Source organism: Semicossyphus pulcher, unplaced genomic scaffold, assembly GCF_022749685.1.
Source record: "Semicossyphus pulcher isolate SPU_LCO1_2020_fin unplaced genomic scaffold, fSemPul1.0.p SCAF_18, whole genome shotgun sequence".
In the NCBI taxonomy this organism is placed as follows: domain Eukaryota; kingdom Metazoa; phylum Chordata; class Actinopteri; order Labriformes; family Labridae; genus Semicossyphus; species Semicossyphus pulcher.
The window spans coordinates 11,353,562-11,377,913 of NW_027211691.1; the positions used below are offsets into that span (position 1 = coordinate 11,353,562).

General features: G+C 41.4%; 1 protein-coding gene across 1 annotated transcript in view; it reads right to left on the minus strand.

Moving 5' to 3' along the window:
• cntnap2a (contactin associated protein 2a) overlaps positions 1-24,352 on the minus strand; it is a 397,107-nt gene that overhangs the window by 163,788 nt on the left and 208,967 nt on the right. Inside the window, exons 5-9 of the mRNA XM_069666987.1 lie at positions 16,393-16,445; positions 16,042-16,192; positions 15,125-15,309; positions 10,226-10,369; positions 8,882-9,143 (exon numbers count right to left, since the gene is read on the minus strand). Coding sequence (XP_069523088.1) covers positions 8,882-9,143; positions 10,226-10,369; positions 15,125-15,309; positions 16,042-16,192; positions 16,393-16,445 — 795 coding nt within the window. The remainder of the gene's footprint in view (positions 1-8,881; positions 9,144-10,225; positions 10,370-15,124; positions 15,310-16,041; positions 16,193-16,392; positions 16,446-24,352) is intronic.

A 24,352-nucleotide genomic window follows, 5' to 3' on the forward strand; every position in this document is an offset into this window, starting at 1 on the left:
GAGGAAATTCTAGACAGGGACTATTTTACTGTACGATCAATAGTTTAAGTATACTTCAACTTTCAGTTAAATTTAAGTTCTAGTAATGTTTTGAATGCAGAACTTTTAATTATAGTGGAGTATGTCCGTGTGGTTTTAGAACAAGCAAGCAAAGGATCGGGGGGCCTCTGTTTAAGTTGTGATTGGGCAAGCCCAGTGTCATTACAACATATTAACCAATGGGCTGCTGCCCATGCTTTATGGGCTGGTTTTCGTGATACATGATTTCTTGAGCTGTGTTTACTTCCTGTGGCAATTCTGGGGCAGCGACAAGGAAGAGGACAATCGGGCAGCTCACTCGCCGCAGCAGTGCCGTGACAACCGCCACATCGAACCATCCCGGATCCCCATGGATAAGAACAAAGTTTTAAAATTCAACTGGCACTTACAGGCCTGGGATTTGTTATTATTTCTTTTAGTACATAAGAAATGTGCCTTTCAAGCTGACAGTCAATTTTGATGGCCTTGAGTGTTCTGTTGGAAATTGGAGAGAATTTGTGTTTAAAGTTAAAAAGATCTTGTAAATATAACATACACACACATATACAAAATATAAAGTATAATAATATATATAAGTATCGGCACACAGGGACAATGCCAGATTACCAGTCTGGCCCTAAGAAGAGGGGAAAAACTTAAGGTCAAACTTTCGTTCTGCAAAAATTCTTGTTGCAGTTATTTTAAACAGACTAAGGAAAGTAATTGCTAACAAAAAAGTTTCCAAAATGCACTTTACACTTTAATTTCACGATCAGAATAATAACAAGCACAAAGTAGCACAAGAGGAACTTCTGCTTACGTTTGTGTACAGGGGTTTTGGTGGAATGATTCTCGTTTTACAAAAAGGCAAATAAACCCAAACTGCTGCAGCTTATTAAATATACAATTTGTAATAAATACGAACAGTAGAATCAAGCGTTTCAGACAAAGATGCGTTTTACAGGCTCTTAAAACTCTCTTAACCAAAAACCTGTGAGATAGTGCTACTCCATAAACTACATAATACATCATGAAATGCTAACATGCTAATGATGAATCCCTATAAATAGAGATGGGAGATATAATAGTAAACAGGAGGTGGCCAAATGGTTTAATGGTAAATGCACTTATATTGCGCCTCTCTAGTCGTCGGACCACATGTACACTAGAGAAGATCAAACTGCGAACCTTTCCGATTGGAGGGCGACCCACTCTACCTCTGAGCCACAGCCGCCCCAAGCCGAACGAGTGAGTACTAATCAGATGCTCAGAGGTGGAAGCTGATCTTTATAATGCAGTAATACAACAATTATAATTAAAAATTGGAAAGTGACTGTTTTTTATGGCTGTTAGTGAATATGTTTCCTCCATTTCATATAAAAAAATAGCAGCACAAAAATCCTTGTGTGGATGTAACAGATTACTATTTTGCTCCACTTTCCCTACTGCAGAAACTCTACTTCCTCTCTCCTCTCCCCATCATTTCTCTCCCCTCGTCTCCTCTCCCCTTCTCTCGTTTCTCACCTGTTTCTATTACATATTGATCCTGTATGTACAGTATAAATGAATTTTGTCTGCTATGAATTTATGGCCCCCTTTGGCCCCCTCTGGCATTCATGAATTTATCCTCCCCCATCTCCTTCTTTCCTAAATATTCCGTCCTCCGCAGTAGTTTGAAGAGCTACGCACGTCCTCACAGATGGCAATATGCCAGACACACAAAACTTGCAAATACAACATTTTAAGCCTACACAAACACACACACACAGATAAACAGAAGTGCACACAGGCTCAGGGACTCATTCACTCTGGGGAAATGAAACAATAGAACATTATAATCAGGGGTGGCTGTAGTAGGTTTTCCCCCTCAAATCCGTGCCTCAGGCCTTTCCATTATTGTAATTCCTTATGCTTTCTATTCGGACGGTGCAAGTAACCCTGTGTGTGTGAGAGTGATGGTAACACTGCATCTCAGAGGAACTCATGTTATTACTTCCAGCCAGTGGTGGCAAAGGCCCAGTATTACGGTGGGAGCTGTACCTGGTGGTGGTGTTTGGGGGGGGGGGGGTATGAAAGTCTCACTGGCTCTGGTGGTCGGGTCCTAAAGTGACAAATTAGCATTTCGCACTGACTGTTGCTAGGTTACGAAAGTTGTCTGGCGGCACTTCCGCTTCGCTTGATAGTGATTGTTTAGTCTGTTTAAAATCGTCATGTATGCTTAACATTTGCTTTAATTCAATGGAATTTTACAAATAAAACATAAACATTGTAAAGGAATCATGTCTGGCATTAGCAGCCGCTCTAGACCTGGAAATTGTACCTTTGAAAAGCAAAATGATACACTTCTCCTCCGCCACTGTTGTCGACAAAGTTGATATCTGAAGTCCCGCCCCTTCTTGATTTTGATTGGTCGCTGAGGGAGAAGTGACAATGACAAGCGTGGCGGTGTTCCAAAAGTTGAACTACTTTCAACTGAGAGTGCAGCGACAAAAACCAGCTGACGCCAACAGCATTTTTGCTGCATGAACTGCATTGGTTTTGTATAAACTAGATGCTGCAGCAAAAAAACCACTGTCAGTGGGCACAGGCCCTTATGAATACACTTTACAAACTGGGGGTGCTGGTTTAGCTCAGTTGATAGAGCAGACCCATGTACAGAGGCAAAGTCCTCGTCACATTGGCCATGTGTTCTGCTCCGACTCACAGCCCTTTGATGCATGTCTCCTCACTTCCTCTACCCTGTATTTCCTGTCGCTCTTCACTTTCCTTATAAATAAAGGCAAAAAAAGGCCAAACAAAAAATAATATAAACAAAAGAAACTGTATAAAACAGCTATATGCACATTTGCAAAATAAAAAAAAAACACTGAATAGAGGTGCTGGTTTGGCTCGGTTGGTGGAGCAGGCGCCCCATGTGCGGAGTCTACTGATCGCAGGTTCAACTCCCAGTTTGCTGATCATTTGGTCGTCCCCCACTGTCTGCTCCCCGCGCTTCCTGTCTCTTTTCAGCTGTACTATATTATAAAGGCAAAAGCCAAAAAAACAATCTTAAAAAAAGGAGAAAAAAAACATTGAATAGATTTTCAAAATGTGAGCAGGAGCGTTGTTCCTCCCTGACTTTTACTCCCAGAACGGGAGAGGGGTGTGAAAGCATGCATGCACACACACTCACAGTGTTAGCAGCCAAATATTTCTGCTTTCGAGGTTGAATCGTACAGTTTGTGCTGCCGGTGGCTTTTGTCCTATTTTAAAACGACTCTTTCCTCTGACAGAGAATATTTTTGTGGTGTGTCACATTTTCCTGGTGTAGTCGAATAGTCTGATTTTAATAATTAATAAGTGTAAAAGAAAGTGAGCGCGAGAGGGCAAAGCAGTTGAATGAGTCAGTCTTGCATAACCTATACCTGTTTTATACAACTCTTTAGTCTGCCTCATGTTAATCATCCACTGCATTCATGACTTCTATAAGAAGGAGCAGAGGGCATCATACGTTCTTGTTTTCTTAAAGCTTTACTAAAATATTGAATTCACCAAATTCTTTATTACTTTGAAAATCCGACCGCCGTACAAAAATAAGCTTCCTCACTCCATTGCATGAGAACCTCTTAGGAAATTAGATTGCTCCGTCTCTGCAAAAGCACAGGAGACGGTGAGAATTGTTTCCATGGAAACAATGCAGGTACCCAATAATTCGATAATTAATCAAGAGAGCGATCAGAGGAAAGCATCCTCAACACACACTCAAAGACAAATACCATAGCTTCTGTATCAGGTACAAAAGGAGCTTTGGTTTATTGGAGTATTTCATGGTCGGTAATGTGGAAAATAGAGGTTGGATTTATATCTGAGCACATAAACAAATTACTTTATTCCTGTACGGCCATGAAGGCAACATTTTAAAGCCTGTTTCTAATAAAGCTCTAATAAACTGTTGATTTAACAAACGAGTTAAGAGACTAAAAGAGGAGACTTGGAGAGTTAATGAGTAAGTAAAAGGAATGTGATGGGAAAATTAGATCAGAGTCCCTGCAGGAATCACAACTAAGCACTCTCTATTAATGGACACACAACACACACACACACACACACACACACACACACACACAGGCCTATCATTAAGGACACACACACACACAAACACACACACACACACACACACACACAGTCTAGTGTTCTCTCAGAGGCCTCATCTTCCCTTTGGTTTCATCCTCTGTCTCTCTGCTGGAGACGAGGAAGGGGATGAGATGACAGAAGGAATCTCAGAGGAGAGGAGGAGCATGTTTCTGCAGGTCACAAACAGCTGCGGGGCAAGTTCTTGCTACACAGTCACACTCGCATTTTTATACATGTGTGTGTGCACAGGGGGATTACATTGTGTGTGTCGCTTAGAGCAGGCAAATCTATCGTCCCTAGCTCTGTTTCCAATCAGGGCAAAACAACTTTAATGACCGGGGATGCATGGTGATGAAGGAGATATTCAGTTGAAAGGACACAATCAGAGATATTAAGCTTTCTTTACCAGCTTTCATCCACCCCAGTTTTTATTCTGTGACTGCTGATTCACTTGGGTTACAAGCTGGTACTTTGAGAGTAACAATAATAAAACTATTTTGCACCAACCTTGCTATCATTTTTTTTTTATCCCAAACAAATTGAAAGGTTTATGACATTAGATATATTCTGCAATGATTTCTGTTTCTGTTTGTAGTCTAATAGTATCTTCCACTAGCATTCCAATGGGCTTTGGATGTTTACAGGAAAATAGACTGAGGCAGAAGGTAGGAACGATTTAGCTCTTTATTAATCTTCACAAACAGACATCTGCGTGCAAGTGTAGCTAACAATACCGTAAAATTCAGTGTATAAGACGCACTTTTAATACATTTTTTTCCATCTAAAAAGTGGGCTTTGTCCTATATATCGGTGCGACCAACATACTAGTATAAAATGCAGAGAGAGGTATGTTATTGTGTTACGGTATTTTACCCAGACGATGGCGCTTTAATCTAGCTAAAGTTGTCGGTTGTTAAGTGGTGACCTCACATCTCAGCATTAAACCGTTTCCGGGTCCGAGCCGCTACAGCGTCTCCCATTTGCCGCAGTGCTGTTTTGTGTTTCTCTTGCTGTTTTAAGCTTAAAACTAACTTAATTGTTGCTAACGCTTTGTCGCGGTAATGCACAGTACTGATCGCCGCTGCAGCCGCCACCCTCACAACAATCACAATTACTGTAGGCTGCCAGCTACCGCTAGCTACAGCACCGGTAGCAAGCAGGATTGCAAACTCGATATAGTCAAAACAGATAGTAGGCTGTAATTTGTGTGTGTTTTGAATGTGTTTTAAATAAATTGAAATAATCTTGAAATGAAATGAAGTGTTTTTATTAACAGATAGCTTTAGAAAACCTTTTTACCCTCTGGGATATCCCCCAAAACAGACTGTGTGTTATATTCTGGTGTGACTTATATTATGGACTTTCCAGTAGGCTGCTAGTCGATCTGTAAACACTAGCAATGCATGTAAAAGGAATTCATGGCCAGCTGTCCAATCGCTACCTGCTGGCTACACCAGAAGCCCTGAGAAGTTGGCTGTCGCTCCCATCATCGTCAGACGATAGCTGACGGGTTACAAGATTATATTATGCATTATTATAACGCATTACAGACATCCTGGAGTCTTATAACTTATTACATGTGGAATAACCAACATTAATTTGCTTTTTGTCCTTGATTCGATCCACCAGCTCCACAGAAATAACAAATATCAGGGTTTTATTTGCCTGTTAAATGTATTCTTCTAAATAAGGCTCTCATTATTTCCATGGCTCTGCCACTGAGTCCAAAATAAGAAGCTGCAAACAATGGAGCTTATTTATCATACTTAGAAATGTACGTACACGTCCTTAATGTAGGAATTAAAGTTTGTATTGAGACAAAGGGGCATGGTTTTATTTAAAGGTAGGTGGTACACTCGGCTCACTTGTTTTCTCACACTGTGGTAAAAAATCAAGTTGTGCAAATAACGTGAGTGTTGCCGTACGGCTCAATCACTGTGTTTCTTACTCTGGAAAACTCTTCCCATTATAGATAACAGCTGGGACAAAAATCGAACACTGATACTGAGCCTCCTGCTGGGGCTCCCCGGGCTGTTGGCTCCCTAGTGTGCAAAAAAAAAAATCTTCATGGTGCACATTCAGACCAAATACAGAGGGACTGTCTGACAAGATTTTAGGCACATTCCTCCAAATCTTTCTTCTCGTCTGTGTATCTTTTTGTCTTCTGCTATTGAAAAATAATTTGCACCAACGTAACGCTATTTTCTGTGACTTATTATACACTAAGAATGCACTAAACGTCAGCCTCAGACAGTTAAAAAGCTAAATGGGTTAAAGGATCAGTGGAGTGAGTCTGCATCGCTCTACCTTCCAGCAGAAGCCTAATTATATGTCTGAATAAGCTGTCGCTGAACAGCTTCATAAACAAACTATCCCCACCGGGAGAAGACGACTGGATGCGTCGTCTCTGTAAGAACCTCTCTCTCTCTGGCTCTCTCTTCATTTTAGCGTGTTCGCATCTGCACACTCTCCGCAGTAGATTTGCCATTAACAGGGACTAAGCATTTCATTACAAGTCGACTGAGCTCCAACTGTGTCTGTGGAGCCGGAAACCAGAGTGGCTTTCTTTTTCAGAGATGCTAATAACAGAATCAAAAAAAAAGAGGGGAGCGTGTGTTTGGGTGTGTGCGTCGGTGTTTGTGTGTCTGTATATTCTAGTAATACTGATGTAATCGCGGGCTCAAGCCCAATTAGCCTAGAGGGTAACTCTGTAATAATCCCTACCCCTGGGCATAATGGCCTATTAAAGCAGCAGTGGACAGAATAAATGAGTGTGTCTATGGAAAGAGAGGGGGGGGGGGGGGATGGCAGGGACTATAAGTAAGTAAGGGAGGGAGGGGAAGGGAGGATACGAGGGAGTGAAAGAGGAAACTAGGGGACATATATGACAGCCTTTCTGAAAATGTATCATTTCAGTATTAATCTGGTCTTAATGTTGAATGTGTTTAAATTCTAGCTTCATTTGCAGCCGTTGAGTTAAAACTATAACAGCCTCTACTTACATGGCTTTAATGATTGCTGTTCTTCTTTCAGAGGAAGCTACAGTTTCAAAGAATCTTTAACGCATCTCCTCTTTTGGATGCCCACTTTTATCGTTGAGTGCTAATAACTGTTGTTGAGCTTAAAATCATGTCAAGACTAGTTTACGGTGACAGGAGGAGATCTGACCCAGACCGGGAGGAACCTCAGCTGAGAATATGACTACAATTGCTATGACGGTGCGATGCAGTGAGTGCGCCTGTGCTTTCAAAATAAAAGCAGCATCTTGGAATTATTTAAAAACATAAAAAATAAAGGTGTTTCGTGTATCACAGAAAATCCTCAGTTTGAAAATATAAAAATATATTTGACTTATTTTGGAAAAGTGGAAAATTTGGTTATTATAAGTTCAAGTAATTAATAAAATAAAAGGTAACATTAAGTCCAGGACAAAAACAGCTGACACTAACTGTATGCATGGCTTTTCAGCAAATTGTAGAAACTAGCTTTGTTTCAATTTTGCGGCTGCATCCTTCAAAGGAGGCGGTCTACAGAGGATGGGTCATTCGTACCCTGTGTAGACCGCTAAGGCCGAACTGTTTACGTCACCAGCTGTTCCCGCCCTTACCCTTGCGTCAACAAACGCAGCTCCTATCGACTAGCAACAGGCAGCTAGTGGGCTAACTACCTATCATAAGTAATGACAATAACCTATCCTGTTATTTTAAGATAATCGTTTTCTTAAACATGTGTAACGCTAGCTATTCAATTGAGTTGAAACCAAAAGCTGTTCCACTTAAAAGTGTTTTCCTAGGGCGTCTGCAATCTCGTTTAAATTGCTGCGCAAAGAATCTCAGGATACTTTGGGAAAAGCCAGGAAAAGGAGGGCGCATTTGTCGGCTGCATTTGAAGGAGCCTTCGAATTGGGACAGCCTTCGACGTGCCGCTGTGATGCAATCAGCCTTCACATGCGTCATCTGAAAGATGCAGCCTCTGAATTGGGACGCAGTGTCTTAAACTGTACTGAAGCCAAGCCGGATATACATAAGCAAAAAGCTCTTTTATGAGTCATTCCAAAAATTCTATCATTGCCCTTTACCCATACCCACACCATTGATCATTAGTGTGTAGTGTAAGTTCCTAGAATACCAAATGAAATGCTATTTTATTTAAAGCTTAATTCTGCAGTGTGTGTTTATGTGCATGCATAAACTTACTTCCTCACCAGTCAGGGGTCATTTAGTTGGTTGTGGTTATGTGATATATGATGATCAGCTACTGTTGTGATAATACATGTGCTTCATTTAGTATGTTCTCTTTTATGTTTGTTTTCTTGTTTGCTTTGAACTTCCTGGTTGAGGATGGTGCTGTCATGAGTGCGCGCATATGAATGCACCTTGCTTTACCAGGTGTTGACAATCTGGACTGTACCAAGTTGGACTTTGGGATGGGGGTTGATGCAATGGTTCTTTTTTTTGGCACTTTTTTTACAGGTAAGATTGAATTACTTAAGCTTGATGAGTGTGGTAGAGTTATTGTGCATTCAAAGCCTAAAAGGACAGACTGATTGCTTGAATAGTTTAATTCACCTTTGCTAGTAGCGATGATGTTTTAACCAGGAAGTATTCAAAGCTATTGTATTATCCACATGGCGTCTGTCGGCAGGGAACCCCCCTTTATAAACGATTTGTTCCTTTGAACTGTTGCTCTACATCCTGTTTTACATGGTTTGAAATCCATGCCCTAACAGCGCATCTGTTTGCAAACTCACCCGATGATAAGTCCACCCGGTTGTTGCTGGCTCCATTTGTCACGTTGATATGAACGACGACCTTGCTCTCCTCGATGGAGATCTCCAGTGTGCCATCGTCCAGATTACTGAAGAGGAGGAGCCCGTCGGGGTTCCACGTCCGAAACTGGAAGCTCACAGATATCGTGTTGTGGTTGGCTCGGCCTGGCAGCTGCAGGAAGCTGGTGGCGTTAAAGAAGACGGGGAAGGTGTGTGTCTCCACGCAGGAGAAGGACAGGTTACGCTGTAGAGAGACAGATTTAGAGAGAGAGACACCAACAAAGAAGAGATTAAAAAGGAAAGTCAAAACTAAAGCGACTCCCTTGGCTGTGGGCTTGGATGTGAAGTTGTTTGAATGCCCCGACACTTTAGGAAATCATGTATTTATTCACCAGCCTTTTGTCGCTTTGAGTCTGGCTCCTGCATGTTTACCTTCAGATGTTCCTGACTGAAGCTCCATTCAAAGCCTGACGCTGCTTGTACGTGTTACAAAATGTCGCTTTTTGTCTCACTACTTCTTTGAAACGGGGGTTGAACAGCGAGGTGGGTGCTGTTTCAGAGCTGGAGGACAACAAAACGCTATTGTAGAAATGTAGGCGCTAATTAGCATTAAGCTTCTCCAACCTTGTGCTGTTAATCAAAACATTAGTGAACGGCGTACATTGAGCTGCCGCCTGACTATAGATGCTTTCTGATTGCTTCTGCCTTTGTGTGTTTAAAATTTGAGAGCAGATCTGTTTTGATTAGAAATGAATCACTAGAGAGAATAAGAGATGATTAGCGGCTTCATTTGTTTGTCAATCAGTTCAACAGAGATTAAAGATGAGTGTCCACCGCTGAGGAAGAACAAGGAGCTTCCAGACTTTACAGTCCATCAAAAGCTGCTTCCTAACTAATTTCAAACATGGCAAAACACTAATTTGCTGGAGTTACATCCAGAGCGGTGCATTTGATGACAAAAAAGCAAAGGTGGCTTTAAGTATCTTCCTTATTCTGCTGAGAATAAACTGTTCCTGAGTCCTTGAAGTGAAGCTGTGTCTGTAGTTTGCAGTGAAAAGGCATCTAGTATATCAATGGGGAGCACACAGTCAGGAGGCAAACACATGGAGGGGCCACTGATGGGTCAGTTGTATCTAATTAATTATGAATCTGTTCGACTGTTCTGGCACGGTGAATAATTTGCCCTCTCGCTCAGGTCGGATGCAGAGGTAGTGCGACAATAATGGCCATGTTCAGTATTCAGCTGCATGTTATTTTAAGCTCTGTGGATTAACCTATGTGCTACTGAGTCTCTGTATATGTTTATGAGTGTATGATTTCACGTACAAAGCTGGACGTGTCGAGCTTCTTCCGGCGGGCCAGGTCTGTGATGTTGTCTCCGTTGTAGTTGATGCTCTCCATGCAGCCTTTAAAGTTCTTCCTCCCTCCTCCCTGTGGCTTTCCGCTGTATGGCATGCCTCCAAAACTCAGCTAGGAAAACAGAGGGCAAAGAGGTTAAAAGAGAGGGATAATCGAAATTCTTATACCTTTTATTAGCTTCTCCCTCTACGGCTAGAAAATGCAAAAATCTATGTAAATGTGATTACAGAGTTTGATTCTGGCTTTGTTGTTCAGACACAGAAATAAGGATTACAGCAGCAACAGACCATCGTCTAATGATAGCAATGCAACTACTAATTCTAAAATAGATTTCTAAACTACAATTAGACCCCGTTATGTTCAATATTAACCATTTCATGTCAGACTGATAGTAATCATCCATTGTTTATGTTGTGGACTAGGGCTGCACAATTAATCAAATATTAATCCCAATTACGATTTTGGCTTTCCATGATTAAATAAACATGATTGACAGTGACATTGGCGTTTAAAATGGGTGCTCCGCCTGCTCCAAGAGGCTTTGGCTTCACTTTTAGGGGCGCTGGATGTCACATAATGAGTGCCTATATCGCAGCGGCAGTTCAGAGTGGAAGAGTAAACAACAGAGACGGTCGGGAGAAACAAAAGTCAAATGAAACAGTAGAAGAAGAGCTGGTAATTGTTTGGAGGTATTCCAAGTTTAGGGCAAGTGATGTAAAGCAAGAAAAATACGCATATGTATGATAAGAGAGCATGAAATTTGTGTCTGCGCCGCAAAGCAACACAACTAATCAGTTCCACCACCTGAAGAAACACCACAAAGTACATTACGATGAGTTTATGAAGTCCAAACTGAATAACGTGGCTGCTCCCCGTCCTTGCCCAGCGTCACGTCCGACATCTATATAAGGCCCCGTGTCTACAAAGCGTCTTTTCCTGGCAGAAAAGCACTGGCAGGGCGCTGGGATGAAGCACTTGTGCAATGAGAGAAACAACGCTGAACGTGGGTTTTGTTTCTATGACAACAATAAGTTTAACTCACTACACAGGTAACAACACGCGTAGGGTGATAGCAGCACAACATTTACCAGCAACATTAAGTGTCCGGTCAATCCCACAATGGGCTTTTCGCTCTCTATTGTGATACTGTTTGTTTGTCATATCGCACAGCTCCAGGTAGACAGAAACAGCCGAAACAAGTTGTTCCTCCATGTTTGTAGTAACCAGGGTGACGAGAAGCGCCAAAACTGGATGGCTGCCTGAAAAAAGCGGCAGTGAGGACACCAGCGCCTTTCTGAAAAGTTCCGAGATTTTTCAACTCGAAGCGCTCGGAGCGGCCATACAAAAAAGACGAAGCACCCCAAAAACAAGATGCTGGGTGCAGCACTTTTTCTCTAGGTGGCCGCATGCAGCTGCGTTTGGCCGCACACGCTCTGTCCTCATTGGGAACAACTGAAAAAAGACACCAGTGCTCATAAAAAGAAGCTACGTGGACACGGGGCCTAACAGCGACACTGTACAGCGTGACTATCCACCCAGAGATTCCCAAAGATGGACCGAAATTACCAATGCAATCACATGCCACTTATTTATATGTATTGTGTCTTTAATAATTAATAATTGTGATCTCAATATAGCTCAAACTAATGATTAGCGATTATCATTTTGGCCATAATTGTGCAGCCCTAGTATGGACAGTCTTACATTTTGTGTAAATCACCAAACCAGTTACAAATGGACCCAAATGAAAGATCATGATCACAAATATCATGGTCATAAATAAATATAGTTACAGGTGTTATGTTCAGACTTTGAAAAAGACACACACACATAGATATATATGTGAGTAGTGGGAGACCGCATTAAAGGAAGAAGGCAGTGGTTTTAGGGGAACAGATGTGATGAGAGGAGGACTGAGGCGAGGAGACGGAGGCTAATAAAGAGGCATCTGTTGGGAAGCGCTGAAGGACACACAACTGATGGAAATGTAAAGTGCGTTTCATTTTTTGCTTCAGTCGTACATGTGTTTTTTTCCTCTTTCAGACATCGCTCTGAGCTCTGAGAGGAGCCAAGATGATGGAGGGTGGTGTGCAATTACCAGTCGATATGTGTCTGTCTATCTGTAAGTGTGTGTGTGTGTCTGTTTGTATCTGTCTGCTGTGACGCTCCAGTAGTCTTAGTAATTACTGCCAAGGGTAGACACAATTGCACCCGGATATTTAGTCTACAGGATTAAATGGGAGCTGGAAAACATAGAGACGCGCACACACAAACAGGGAAAAACACACAATCGCACACAAGATGGAGCGTGCAGACTAGATGGAGTACATAGGTACACTATGAGGAAAAGCTGGTCACAATTTGTCTATCTTTAGCCGGGCTCATTCAGGCAGTAACGCCAGGGGGATCCATTCAGGGTTCACCACAGACGCACCACACACACACAAAAACTCCTGGTTGTATAGATTTCCCCGAAGATCCCTTAATTCAACTGCTTCACTTTAATTGGACTGTGGTTTGTCCTGCCCCATTTCTCAGTATCCTACTTAACACTGGAACAGATCAGCCATATCAGCAATGCCTGCTAAAGGTCACACACTCCAAGCATATCAATACGCACACACAAACACATGCATATAGCAGTGCACAGCTGCAAAAGCGTGCACACACTCGCATAACCCACAAGTGCATTTCATAGCTATTATGCATTCCTGGATCAATTTCCTGGTTTAAGTATTATTAGCTGAACTTTTTGCATTCCATTACCAGCAGTAATTATGGGAGTTTTATGGATTAGCATTATAGCACAGTGTAAAACCAATATCTAATTTCCTGTGTGGTATCAAATCGCTGCACAGAGAGAGGAACCCGAGCTACCAGCAGCTATTATATATTCTTATTGTACTTGATCTATAAAGCGGATAAGGTAACAAGAAGGTAAAGAAAACAATCAGCATCGTAAACAAAGACTTTTGATATTTGGGGTTTAAGATTCTCAAACAAGCCCGGTTGAGACTGGGAGGGTTCAGATTTATCTGAGAACTGTTATAAGATACAGTATTGTTTTTGCAGGACCGCCCAAGGCTCCTCAACCAGAGCTCTGACTCAATCTGCTAGAGGACTAAAGTTCATCCCAATCATTAAGCTCCAAAATACAAACAAAAAAACAACTCAAGCTTTAATGAAACAAAGCCTGCAAGCTAATTCAGGCTGACAACTCAAGTGCACAGCAAAACTCGGCATTGCATCCTCTCTCTCTCTCCAAAACACGCTTTATTATTGCTGTGTACATAAGCAGATTTCTGCTATTGTTGCTGCAACTGGAGCTTTTAACCCAGAGGGAAAGTTTCATTGTTGAGCCTTGAAGCAAAATATAAAAGTGCTCATATTCCATAATTATATAATAATCCACCTCACATGAGGAGCTGAATAAAATATTAATCAGGTTAAATATGCTCCAATGGTAGAACTACTGTGAAACTACTACCAACGACTAGTGGTGGTTTTACATATTTATAGGCTAACTAGTAATATAACTAACTCTCTCATACATACTGTTATAGACATAAAACTAAATACATACAATTAAACACAACTGTCTTTAACTGCAAAACTCTTCACAGATACTGTATGTGCAAAGACATGCACGTCAATGTCACTCAAATGTAAACATCCAGCAAACGTTAGCTAGCTAGTCTAAGAAGTTGGCTAAAAGCAACAGAATTGAAAATGGACACTTTCCACATCATCTGAAACCATCTGTATCCACACTACACATATGCACGCTGGTGATTTCATAATGTGTGCACACCTGCAAAAGTAAATACATGCCATAGCACATTGTTTCACCTCTGCCTGTTGTTTTATCCCACTGCCAGTACACTAACAGACGTTCTGGCTCAAGCCTAGAATCAGGCATCTTCCTGTGACAACTCTTCTCCTTTAATGCATCATGTTTTTGTGTAAGAAACTGGAGCATAATAACTAATTTCAACTGAGCTTTAACAAATAAAGTATTTAAAAAAGACTAATTTTCAACTGAAGACCTTTGTACTTACACATCAGCAAGGACTGCGTCATACACAGCGCTATCTTCAGTTGCAGTATTTGATGAACTCAGTGACTAGAATAAACCTGGAAAGACCCAGACATTTATGAACCTGTTACACATTGTGCCTTAAAAACATTAACTAGGCATTAACATGGCATCGTGCCAGCTAAAACCTTCAACATTGCCTTGTTTGCACTGAGATTTAGTCAGAACATCTGGAAACGAGAATGCAACAATAGCTGCACTGCACCACCTAAACAGCACCTAACAGCCTTTGCTGCTCGAAAGTTTAAAGTATTTTCTTAACAAATATGGCTGCTTAACAGATTCTGTGCTGTTACATATAAACATAGGTTGACAAAGTAAGTTTCTGGTGGTTTTCAACTGGTGGATCGGGACCCAAAAGTTGGTCGCGGAGCTGTTTTCAGTGGGTCGCGGATGTATGCTTGTTGTGGCAAAAAGTCGATGCTGCACTTTTATTTTGAAGGACATAGGTTTCCTTTGACGTGGGCGCAGTAGTAGTGTATTTTACCCTGATGCACTGCCTCAAGTTTGGTTGACTATTATACTGTTATTTTGTGATGCTGACATAATGTGATGTTTCGTTCCGTCTCAGGTCCAAATCGCACCGTCTTTTATCAAATATATTTGAGTGGTTGAGTGGTTTTTCAAAATTGTTGTCGCCTGAGGCCTCACAAAAAGTGCAGCTGCTGACTCATTTGATACCCAAAAGTCGCCACCATTTACTTCAAATGGGAAATTACCCTCATCTGTCTACACTTCCATGTGTATACTCAGTGTAATTTGCCTCTCACCTCATAGTCTAAATCCAGGTGGTCGAATTCCCCGTTGGTCCTGAAGTGCTGAGTGTGTCTGTCCAAGGTGAAGTTGACGTTACGACGGTAGCGTTCAATCACCACTGAGTGCCAGTGATTGTCATCCAATAGGCTGCCGGTGGTCACAGAGGTGTGACCCAGGATGGAGCCATACTGATTACTGCCTGTAATTAACAGGTCATAAAAATCTGAATCAGTTTTATTGGCCAGACTCTGACTCTGGTTTTACAGTATACTCAATGCACACAAATAGACATACACTTAAAACAACTTTTCTTGTGTTAAACATGCTTTTATTCTGAAAGTAAATTAACAACACTAGTTATTTCGGTACTGTTTTACCACGAACAACATGTGTCGTTGTTGCTTCTGTGTTGCAGCGAGGTACCCTTTAAGTTTACACCACTTCTGTTAGCAACACAGCTGGTCAACAGTGAGTGATGCTCCACACTCTTGTGTATTTTTTGGCTGTTGTTTACAGTGTAGAGGGAAGCAAGCAAGCGGCGTCTGGTTATTTATCTTTACTGTGATAATGTTATCTTGACAGACATGGCATTATTTTTGATTGATGATGGTATTATTCTTTTGACCTGTCTAGGTGCTGCAAGAAAACCAGTCCGTTGAAGCAGCATGCATTCGGCTGAATACATATTAAATTAAGGGATGAACCTGGGGTAGCCTTGAACATGTCACTTTGATATTTTATAGCAAATATTTCAAAACTGCCTGAGATACTTTGTGAAATAGTTTTTATAGCTTTTCTCCTTAAAGTCTGACTTTATTATCGGAAGATAAAACATTGATACCACAGCAGGTACATTAAAACATTGTGGCAGGAGAGTCAGAACAAACATTAACTTTTGATTATTTAGTCTTTTTAAATAAGAGTAACTCACCCAGGTTTATCTGCAGCTGCAGCTTGGCCTTGTGGAGCTCCAGGGTGATGTAGTCTCCTTGTTGGCCCTCTCCATGAAGGATCACACCTTCGCTCTCCGACGTCTTGAACCTCAGCGCGATTACGTCTTTAATTATCTTCATCTTCTTTACCTGCATGGTGTGAAAATGTTAAACACAGACATGGTTGTTGAACACAGCAGGACGCTCATTTTCAATACATACAAGGAAAAATGTTTTACTTTTTTTGTTAATTTTCAGATCTAACCTTGATAAATAATCTTGACAGCATGACTCGTAATGAGGAGGTTAAGTCAAAATAACGTCAAATATCAAAGAAGTCAATCCTGTACCTTGAAACGATATGAGATTACACCCTGTCCATCAAAGTTGATTACTCCCGCCCCTAAAAAAAGACAGAAAGTAGACAGATAGAAACAATACGAGGACAGAGACAGAAAGAATAAACATGCAAACACACGAGAAAAACAGGGAGAGAGAACAGGAAAGATTTCAGTGGATAAGTGATTAGTGAAGACAGCTGTGACTGTAGATAATTAAAATGTAATTGTAAAAAAAATGTGCAAGATAACACCCACAATACTGCTAGTAAAGTGAGCTAATATGCTAATAACAGAGGAACAGGCAAAAGGACTCTGGAAATGTTATATCTGTAAGCACCCTCTGAAAGCACTGGAGGTCTGTGCATTATAAATGTCATCTTTACAGGTTGTACTGCAGCAATAGAGATTTTATTGTTTCAAATGATATTGTACCCTATAGGCCTCTTCAAGAAATACTTTTTGATCCGTGAGAGGATGACAGGAACAGCGTTAGATAATAAAATTAAAGATGACTGACTTCCATTTATCTGCGTCTGCTTCAGGGTCCTGATAGCGCGCAGGTTGTCATGGCTAACTGGGATAACTGAACAGAATGGAGATGGTGTTAATGGTAAAATGGCTGCTGGGAAAAGAATGCTTTAATACTTACAGATACTTGCTGTTAGTGAGCAGTGACACTAGTATGTTTTCCATTCCATTACATAAACTAAATGTGTCCTTTAAAATAATGTGGGAACCTGATTAGTAATTCAAAGCTTGAGTTTAAAATTGAAAAGGGTGTATAAAAATATGTTTTACTTGCATTAATAATGGGAGAAACCATAAAATATGTGCACCTCAACGTGTATTAAACTAGATACCAGCAGGTGTTTTCACTTAATTGTGCTGATTGCTTAGTGGGAGGAGCCAAGGCCTCAGCCTGAGCAGAGGTCTAATGAGCGTTAACTGAAAACACCTGTGTGCGCGCCAGAGCCAATCTAATGCTACATGCTATATTCTTGTGGATTAACAGGTGCTTGTTGATACAAATCCACCTATATGAAAACTGACATCACAGATTTAGAAATATCTTCAGTTTACAAGCAGCAGGAAATGTACAACACAATTAATTCTTAAGTTTGCATTTTGAAATGAAAGCTTCTGTGTAAAAAAATAAGGCCTGAAAAGATCAGAGAGAACAGATCTGCACATGTTGAGAATAGAAATAAAGCGCAGTGCTTAAGGCCCTCTTCAATCTCACTATCATCACCCAAACTGTTTCAAGTGGTTAACTAAGTGTGCACGCTTGTATGTGTGGTGTAGAGAGTAGTGTAAAAGACAGAGCTAGGGAAGAACCAGATCCTCACATACGCAGACACACTCATGCGCAGTCACGCTGTCCTCTTGCTAGTTGCTCACACGCGTAAACACACACAAGCCTGCTCTTTCACCTGCAGAGGCGTAACGGAGGAAATAACATCTGTTTCCCTTGTTCTAACGTCCGTGCTTCCCAAATGATCCCATGCTGTCTCTCACAGGGTTGAAACACGCATCTTTCCATCTATACTGCTGCTTTAGCCTACACTCCAGTCGCTTTTCTCTCTTGCCACTTTTATCTAGTTTAGTTTCTCCTCTTCCTTCTGTCTATTCCTTTTGGTTTATCCCTTCTTTCTCTCTCTCTCTGGCCCTCGCTCCCCCCCCATCATCTTCTTCTGTCACGTTTATGGTGCAAACAGTGGTAGTAGTTGACAGTTTTCCAATTGTTTTATGAGATATTGCAGATCTAGGTGTACTGCTCAGAAAAGGGTTGCCAGCTCAGCTGAGTGCTTCACGTCAGGAGGGAGACTTTACGGAGGATTGAGAGCTTTTCCACCACCTGCAGACCACTGTGAGATGCACAGAGTAAGAGAGAGGAAAAGAGGGAGAAAGGTTGACCAACTACAAGAGAGAAACAGGGGGTGACTATTTGATCTCTAGCCACTGCAGCTTTCATGGCATGCCCTGTGGATGGCTGCGGTTATTAGACCGTGACGCAGGAGAGCATGCCATTTTGGACCATGACCCGCATGATGGTTTTCCAACAGTCTCAAGCGACAGCCAATATTACCTGCACAGTATTGACTGTGTTTGGTGAGCTGAGGGATAAACTACAATATGGCTATTGATGGAATTTAACATTAGCCTGTTCAAGGTGGGACTGTTACACCATTACCTTATACCTGGTACTATTACTGAGAGTTCAGCCAGGGGTGGCTGTGGCTCAGTCTTTCCATCAAAAGGATGTCGGTTTGATCGCCGGCTGCTGCTTTCTACATGTCGAAGTGTCCTTGGGCAAGACACTGAGCCCCCCAATTGCTCCCGAAGGCATAGCCATCGGTGTGTGACTGTACATGGTTCTTTATTACAAATTGATACTTTGCCACCTCTGCCATCAGAATGTGTGAATCAGCATGAATGCCTGTGTCAAAGGCTGAATGACATGTAGTGTACAATGGCTTTGAGGTGTCTGAAGACTAGAAAAGCGCTCTATTAGTGCAGTCCAGTTACCATGGCTCTGTTCTATTAAGGGCCCTATTATAACAACCGTTGGAATGGATTGTATGAAGACTTTTACTCAGTCATAGATGTGTTCTGGGCATAAAGTAAATCTAATAAATCACAGTGTAATCTCCCTCTACCTTTAAAAGCAAGGTGCACCTGAACCCAAAGTATTGTAAAGAGGATTTTCTTTTTAGAAATAAACCAGACTTCAATTGAACTGGGCTGCACGGTGGTGCAGTGGTAAGCGCTGTTGGACGAAGTGGGCCTTTCTGTGTGGAGTTTGCATGTTCTCCCCGTGCATGCGTGGGTTCCCTCCGGGTACTCCGGCTTCCTCCCACAGTCCAAAGACATGCTCGTTAGGTTCATTGATGACTCTAAATTGTCCTTAGGTGACTGGCGACCAAGTCCAGGGTGTACCCCGCCTCTTGGCCAATGACAGCTAGGAAAGGCTCCAGCCGCCCCGCCACCCTAAATAGGATAAGGGCTATAGATAATGTATGGAAGGATGGATGGATGGATGGGATTGGACTCAGCCTCATTAAACTTCTGTCCTACAACTGTGCACCTCTACACATTCCACAGAAAATAGGTCACTGTATAAAATTGTGAAATGCACAGAATAAAGCTATATCGGCTGCAGCGATCCCACCGCAGGAGGACAGACAAGTATGTCTCTATTTTAAATCCAAAGACATATAAATAAATATTTAATGTTCATTCACATTCTGTGTGCTAAACATGAAAGAAAGTAATGCAGGAAATCTTGGCGATATCACATGGCTATATCCTCTATGGCATGTGTAATGGACACTGGACAGGCAATAGTAATATCTGTGTGCACAATTGCTGGTGGCACTTGTGGTTATGTTTGAGACTGATAATAGCTTTACCTCTTCGCTGCGTGTGTGCATCTAAGTGTGCATATTTATGCATGTGTTAAAGAGCTACTCATCCAGGAAGGCGCCTCCTCCTTCTCCTCCTCCTAATCTTTCCTAGGCTGGGGATCATGTGATCACTTCTAGTTCATTTAGTACTTCTCTTTTCATTTTTTGGTTAAATGACAATAAGCGTGCATTTAAGTCTCATGGCAAGACTAAGTGCATTTTACAATACTCCAGTGATGATGATATATGTGTTACCTTGGCAAGAAACACTTCCTGCATAAGCTTGTTACTGTGCTTTGGATTATTTACATGTATTTCTCAATATTTCATATATAATGCATATTTATTATTGTTTTCTGTCTACCACATACTCTCTTGCATCTTTATGTTTCAAATGTTGTCCAGTAATGTGTTTCAATCTGCTCTCGTTTGTTGTTTCAAGAAGCTTCAGTCCTGTCCGTCTCCTAGTCGGCTGGTACATCACAGAAGCTGCATCTCCTCACACAGGGTAGTTTTCCTACTCACTTACTTCCTTCCATTTTTGCAAACTATCATGTCTGCTTAGACTGGAAGGTTGTGTTAAGGACCTTTGAAATTGATTTTTGTTATGGGATTTTTTGTGTTTTTTCACCCTTATGTTGGTTAGTGAGCATTTTTAGGCCTCTTTGCTGCTGAATGTGTCAATATGCGAACGGTTTCCAGCTCTTGTGGCAGCTTAGGATGCTTTTGCTATTAGGCAACATATCTTGTTCTTGAGATGTTATGTTCTTGTGAATTGCATATTGGTTAAATTTATTTGGTGGCTGGTAGAATAGTTGTTTAGAATAAGTGTTTGTGTGTTTTGTGCTGCCTGCCTATTTATGGTAACTCAATTTTGAACCTTTGGTAGCTGGTGTTGGGTTAGGCACTTTTTGTTTGCAAAGCTGTACAGTTTCTTTATAAAAGAAAATAAAAGCACAACTAGAAGTAAATGATCAACTTATCCTTTTGAGCAGATCCTTGGCTCGTTGGCAAATGTGTACAAGTTTCCTTTTTACTTTACTACTGGTGACTCCTTTAACTTTCATGGCTGATAAAATATCAGACAAATAATATTATATTTATATTGTTTTCACATTTTATTCTTAAACACACAAACACAAGACATGCTTACATGTCATCATACAGACATGGAAAGGCAACAGTACCCAAATTGAGGTATTTTTTCTCTGCAAAGTGTGGAGTATTCTGCTGCAGAGGAACCTCAGCCAGTTGTCTCATTATCTAAAGAAGGAAACCCAAAGTACTTTAAATCTGGGTACTTCTTCCATGATGATTTTCCCCCATATGATGCATATCCTCAACAAGACGATGACTCTGAGGAATGGCAATGGAACCTTCCGGCACAACAGGTTTGGATGTTCAGTGTCATTGTTGTCATCCAACGAAGGGAGGCCAGTGCTTTTCAAATCTGGGTATTTCTTTTCCTTTGTGTCTCCAACAGGAAGCAGAGCCTCAGCAGGAGGACGACTGGGAGGCAATGGACACTTGTGGATCAGCTGCTTTTGATCTTCTGCTTCACTATCCAATCAAGGGAAGGAAACCCAATATTCTTTAGATCAGGGTACCTTACGTCCTGTGTGTCTCCAACATGAAACTGTGCCTCAGCAGCAGGATGACTTGGTGGCAATGTAGCTTCCTTCGGCAACTGGTTTAGATTGTCAAGATCACTCAGAGACGGAAACCTGACATTGCTCAAACCTGGGTCTTTCTCAGAATCACTGTTCCCAGGTTGAAGTTCATCTCCAGAAGGACATAGGCTTGGAGGTAGTGGAAGCTCCTTAGGCGTCAGCTTCAGACACTTTGGGGAAATGTCATAATCCAGAGAACACAACCATTTTCTCTTAAAATCAGAGTACTTTCACTCATGAAGGTGTCCCATATGAAGCACAACCTCAAGAAGGGGAGGGCTTGGAGGAAGTGGAACTTCATCAGGCAAAAGGTCGGGGTGACTTTATTCGTTGCTGTCTTCCAGAGAAGGAAACCCTATGTTATCCAAATCTGGATATCCCATGTCAAGCACAAGATCTGGTGGTGAGGGACTTGGCGGCAGTGGAACATCACAGGCCTTCACGTTGAAATGCTTAGACATCAAATAGGCCACTTCATCATCAAGAGAAGGAGATGTGTCGTCATCAGGAGCATCAGGGTACTTCTTCTCATTAGTATTTTGGATTCCCAGCACATCATCATCCGGCAGAGAACTTTCAGGCAGGGGAATCTCTGCCAGTTTGCTCAGGGGCATCAGACCAGGCAATTCGTAAGGGTTTGGAGGAAGTGGAACATCACAAGCCATTATGTTGAGACGCTTAGATGTCAAATAGGCCACTTCATCATCAAGAGAAGGAGTAGTGTCGACATTGAGAGAATCAGGGTACTTCTTCTCATTAGTATTTTTCATTCCCAGCACAACATCACCTGGCAGGGGAGTCTCTGCCAGTTTGCTCAAGGGCATCATATCAGGCAATTCATAAGGGCTTGGAGGAAGTGGAACCTCACAAGCCAATACACTGAGAGCCTGGGATGTCAAAAAGGCCACCTCGTCATCCACAGATGGAAACTCTACATTGGAAACAGGTAGGTTCTCCTCCGAAATTGGTGGAGGTGGCGGATTTGGAGGCCAAGGGACATGGTTTGGTAGTGGGCTGAGAGGGAGGTCCTCGAAGTCATCCTCCGGCAGTGGAACATCCTCAGCACAGAAGAACACAGAGTAGAAGTAGTTCTCCTTTGTTGAAGATGTAATACTGGCTGCCTGCTGAAAATGGCACTCTCTGCACAAATGGTGTCAACAGTTAGTTTTGGCATCAAATGGATAACAAAGAAAATCTCAATCACTTTTGTAACATATATTAAAATAAGGTGAAGGACTCTGTGCACCAACCAGCTTAATGTTTAAACTGGTGCCTCAGCGGACAGGACTACTGAGGCTGAATCTGTAAGATTGTGAAGGGCAGCTGTAAATGGTTAAAATGCAGACTGCCAATAGCTGCCTCTTTTATTGGATCTGGGCGTTGCCTACATCTAGCCAATAGCTTATTGTCAGGATATAAATTAATTATATTTTGAAAATATCAAAGAAACTTTCAAACATTTTAGGAAACTTCATTACAGTTTGGTACATACAATGCTCCCTCCCATATGCGGTAAAGACATCATTTCAATACTCTCAGATTTCAGTGCAGTCCACAGAGCCAATCCATGATTTGCTTTCACATCATGGTGTGCCATCTTAAGATTATTCATGCAAATAGCCACGTTATGTTCTGCAATCCTCAGTTTTACTGCTTGTTTGGGTTTGCAGACATACACCAAACCGCAGGGCCTTTTTAGTATAAATTAGTATCAATAATTTTCTAAGCGCTTCTGCAGTTTGTGAACAGAAGATTTATTTCTTGTGCATTTGTACAAACTCTTTGCGTCGAGCAGGGAGCACAGCAAAGGAGCGCAGGATGAGATGGAAGTTTGAAGAGATATAAAAGGATCGGGCAGTCTTTGAAGTTATAAACTCATGTGAATAACTTAGTGGTGGTTTCATAGTAGATATTCTTCAAAGTAGAATTGCTTTTTACCACTGAAGTTTGGTGTTATTTTTGGTTGTCCAATAGGAAATGCCTATGCACACTCTGCTCTGTCATAGGCTAAATCTATATATGTAATTGGTTATATTTTGGACTTGGTGTGTGTTGAATGGAAATCATTGTTCTTACTCAACTGTATACTGGGGATGCAGAAATCCAACATTTTCTCTAACCGATACCTCGGCCCATTGCTTGAATAATTACTCGAGTATTTGCTTTGTTGTTTTCCCCCATGCGGTCCAGTGTACAAAAGGTGCACAATGGAATCAATGCAGGGTAGGTCTGTTAATAATAACTGTTTAACCATTAAATGACAATAAGAATGTTGACTGATTAATAGTACATATTAATACTACCTGTTTCAATCTAATCCGTCTGAGCGGATATTCTCCGCAGAGGGTCTCACAGTCAACAGACTGCGCACCAGACTAACCCCACAGCATGTCGACATGTTGTTCTTTCTTCACCAAAACCAGCCGACAAACCGTCTCCTACATAATAACAACTGGTGTTGGCCTGGCCTTTTTATTTTAACTTTCCATAGCCTGTTGTTCACGTATTGACTGTTAACAACATTGTAGCTGCGTAATTAATTATTTAAATCTCCTCCCACTTTTCAATTTGCAAAATCAGATCACTTTATTGATCCCACACCAAAAAAAAATCAGTCCTTACAGCAGGTCAGGAGTCAAAGTGGAGAAATAGACAACTATCCAGTGTTAAATAATATTCTTATTTAAATTTTATATTGCATTTAATGCAAATATTGATAACTAGTCAGTGTACTACACATGTTGTTGCAGGTCCATGTACCACAGGACAGGCAATCCTGCTCACATTAGCTTACATACAGATGTATCACTAGATTCCCGCTCATTATTTTTTGCACCACTGCAAATCAATACCACAGATGACCCCTGTATCAAGTCAAGGCAAAATGAAGTTGCA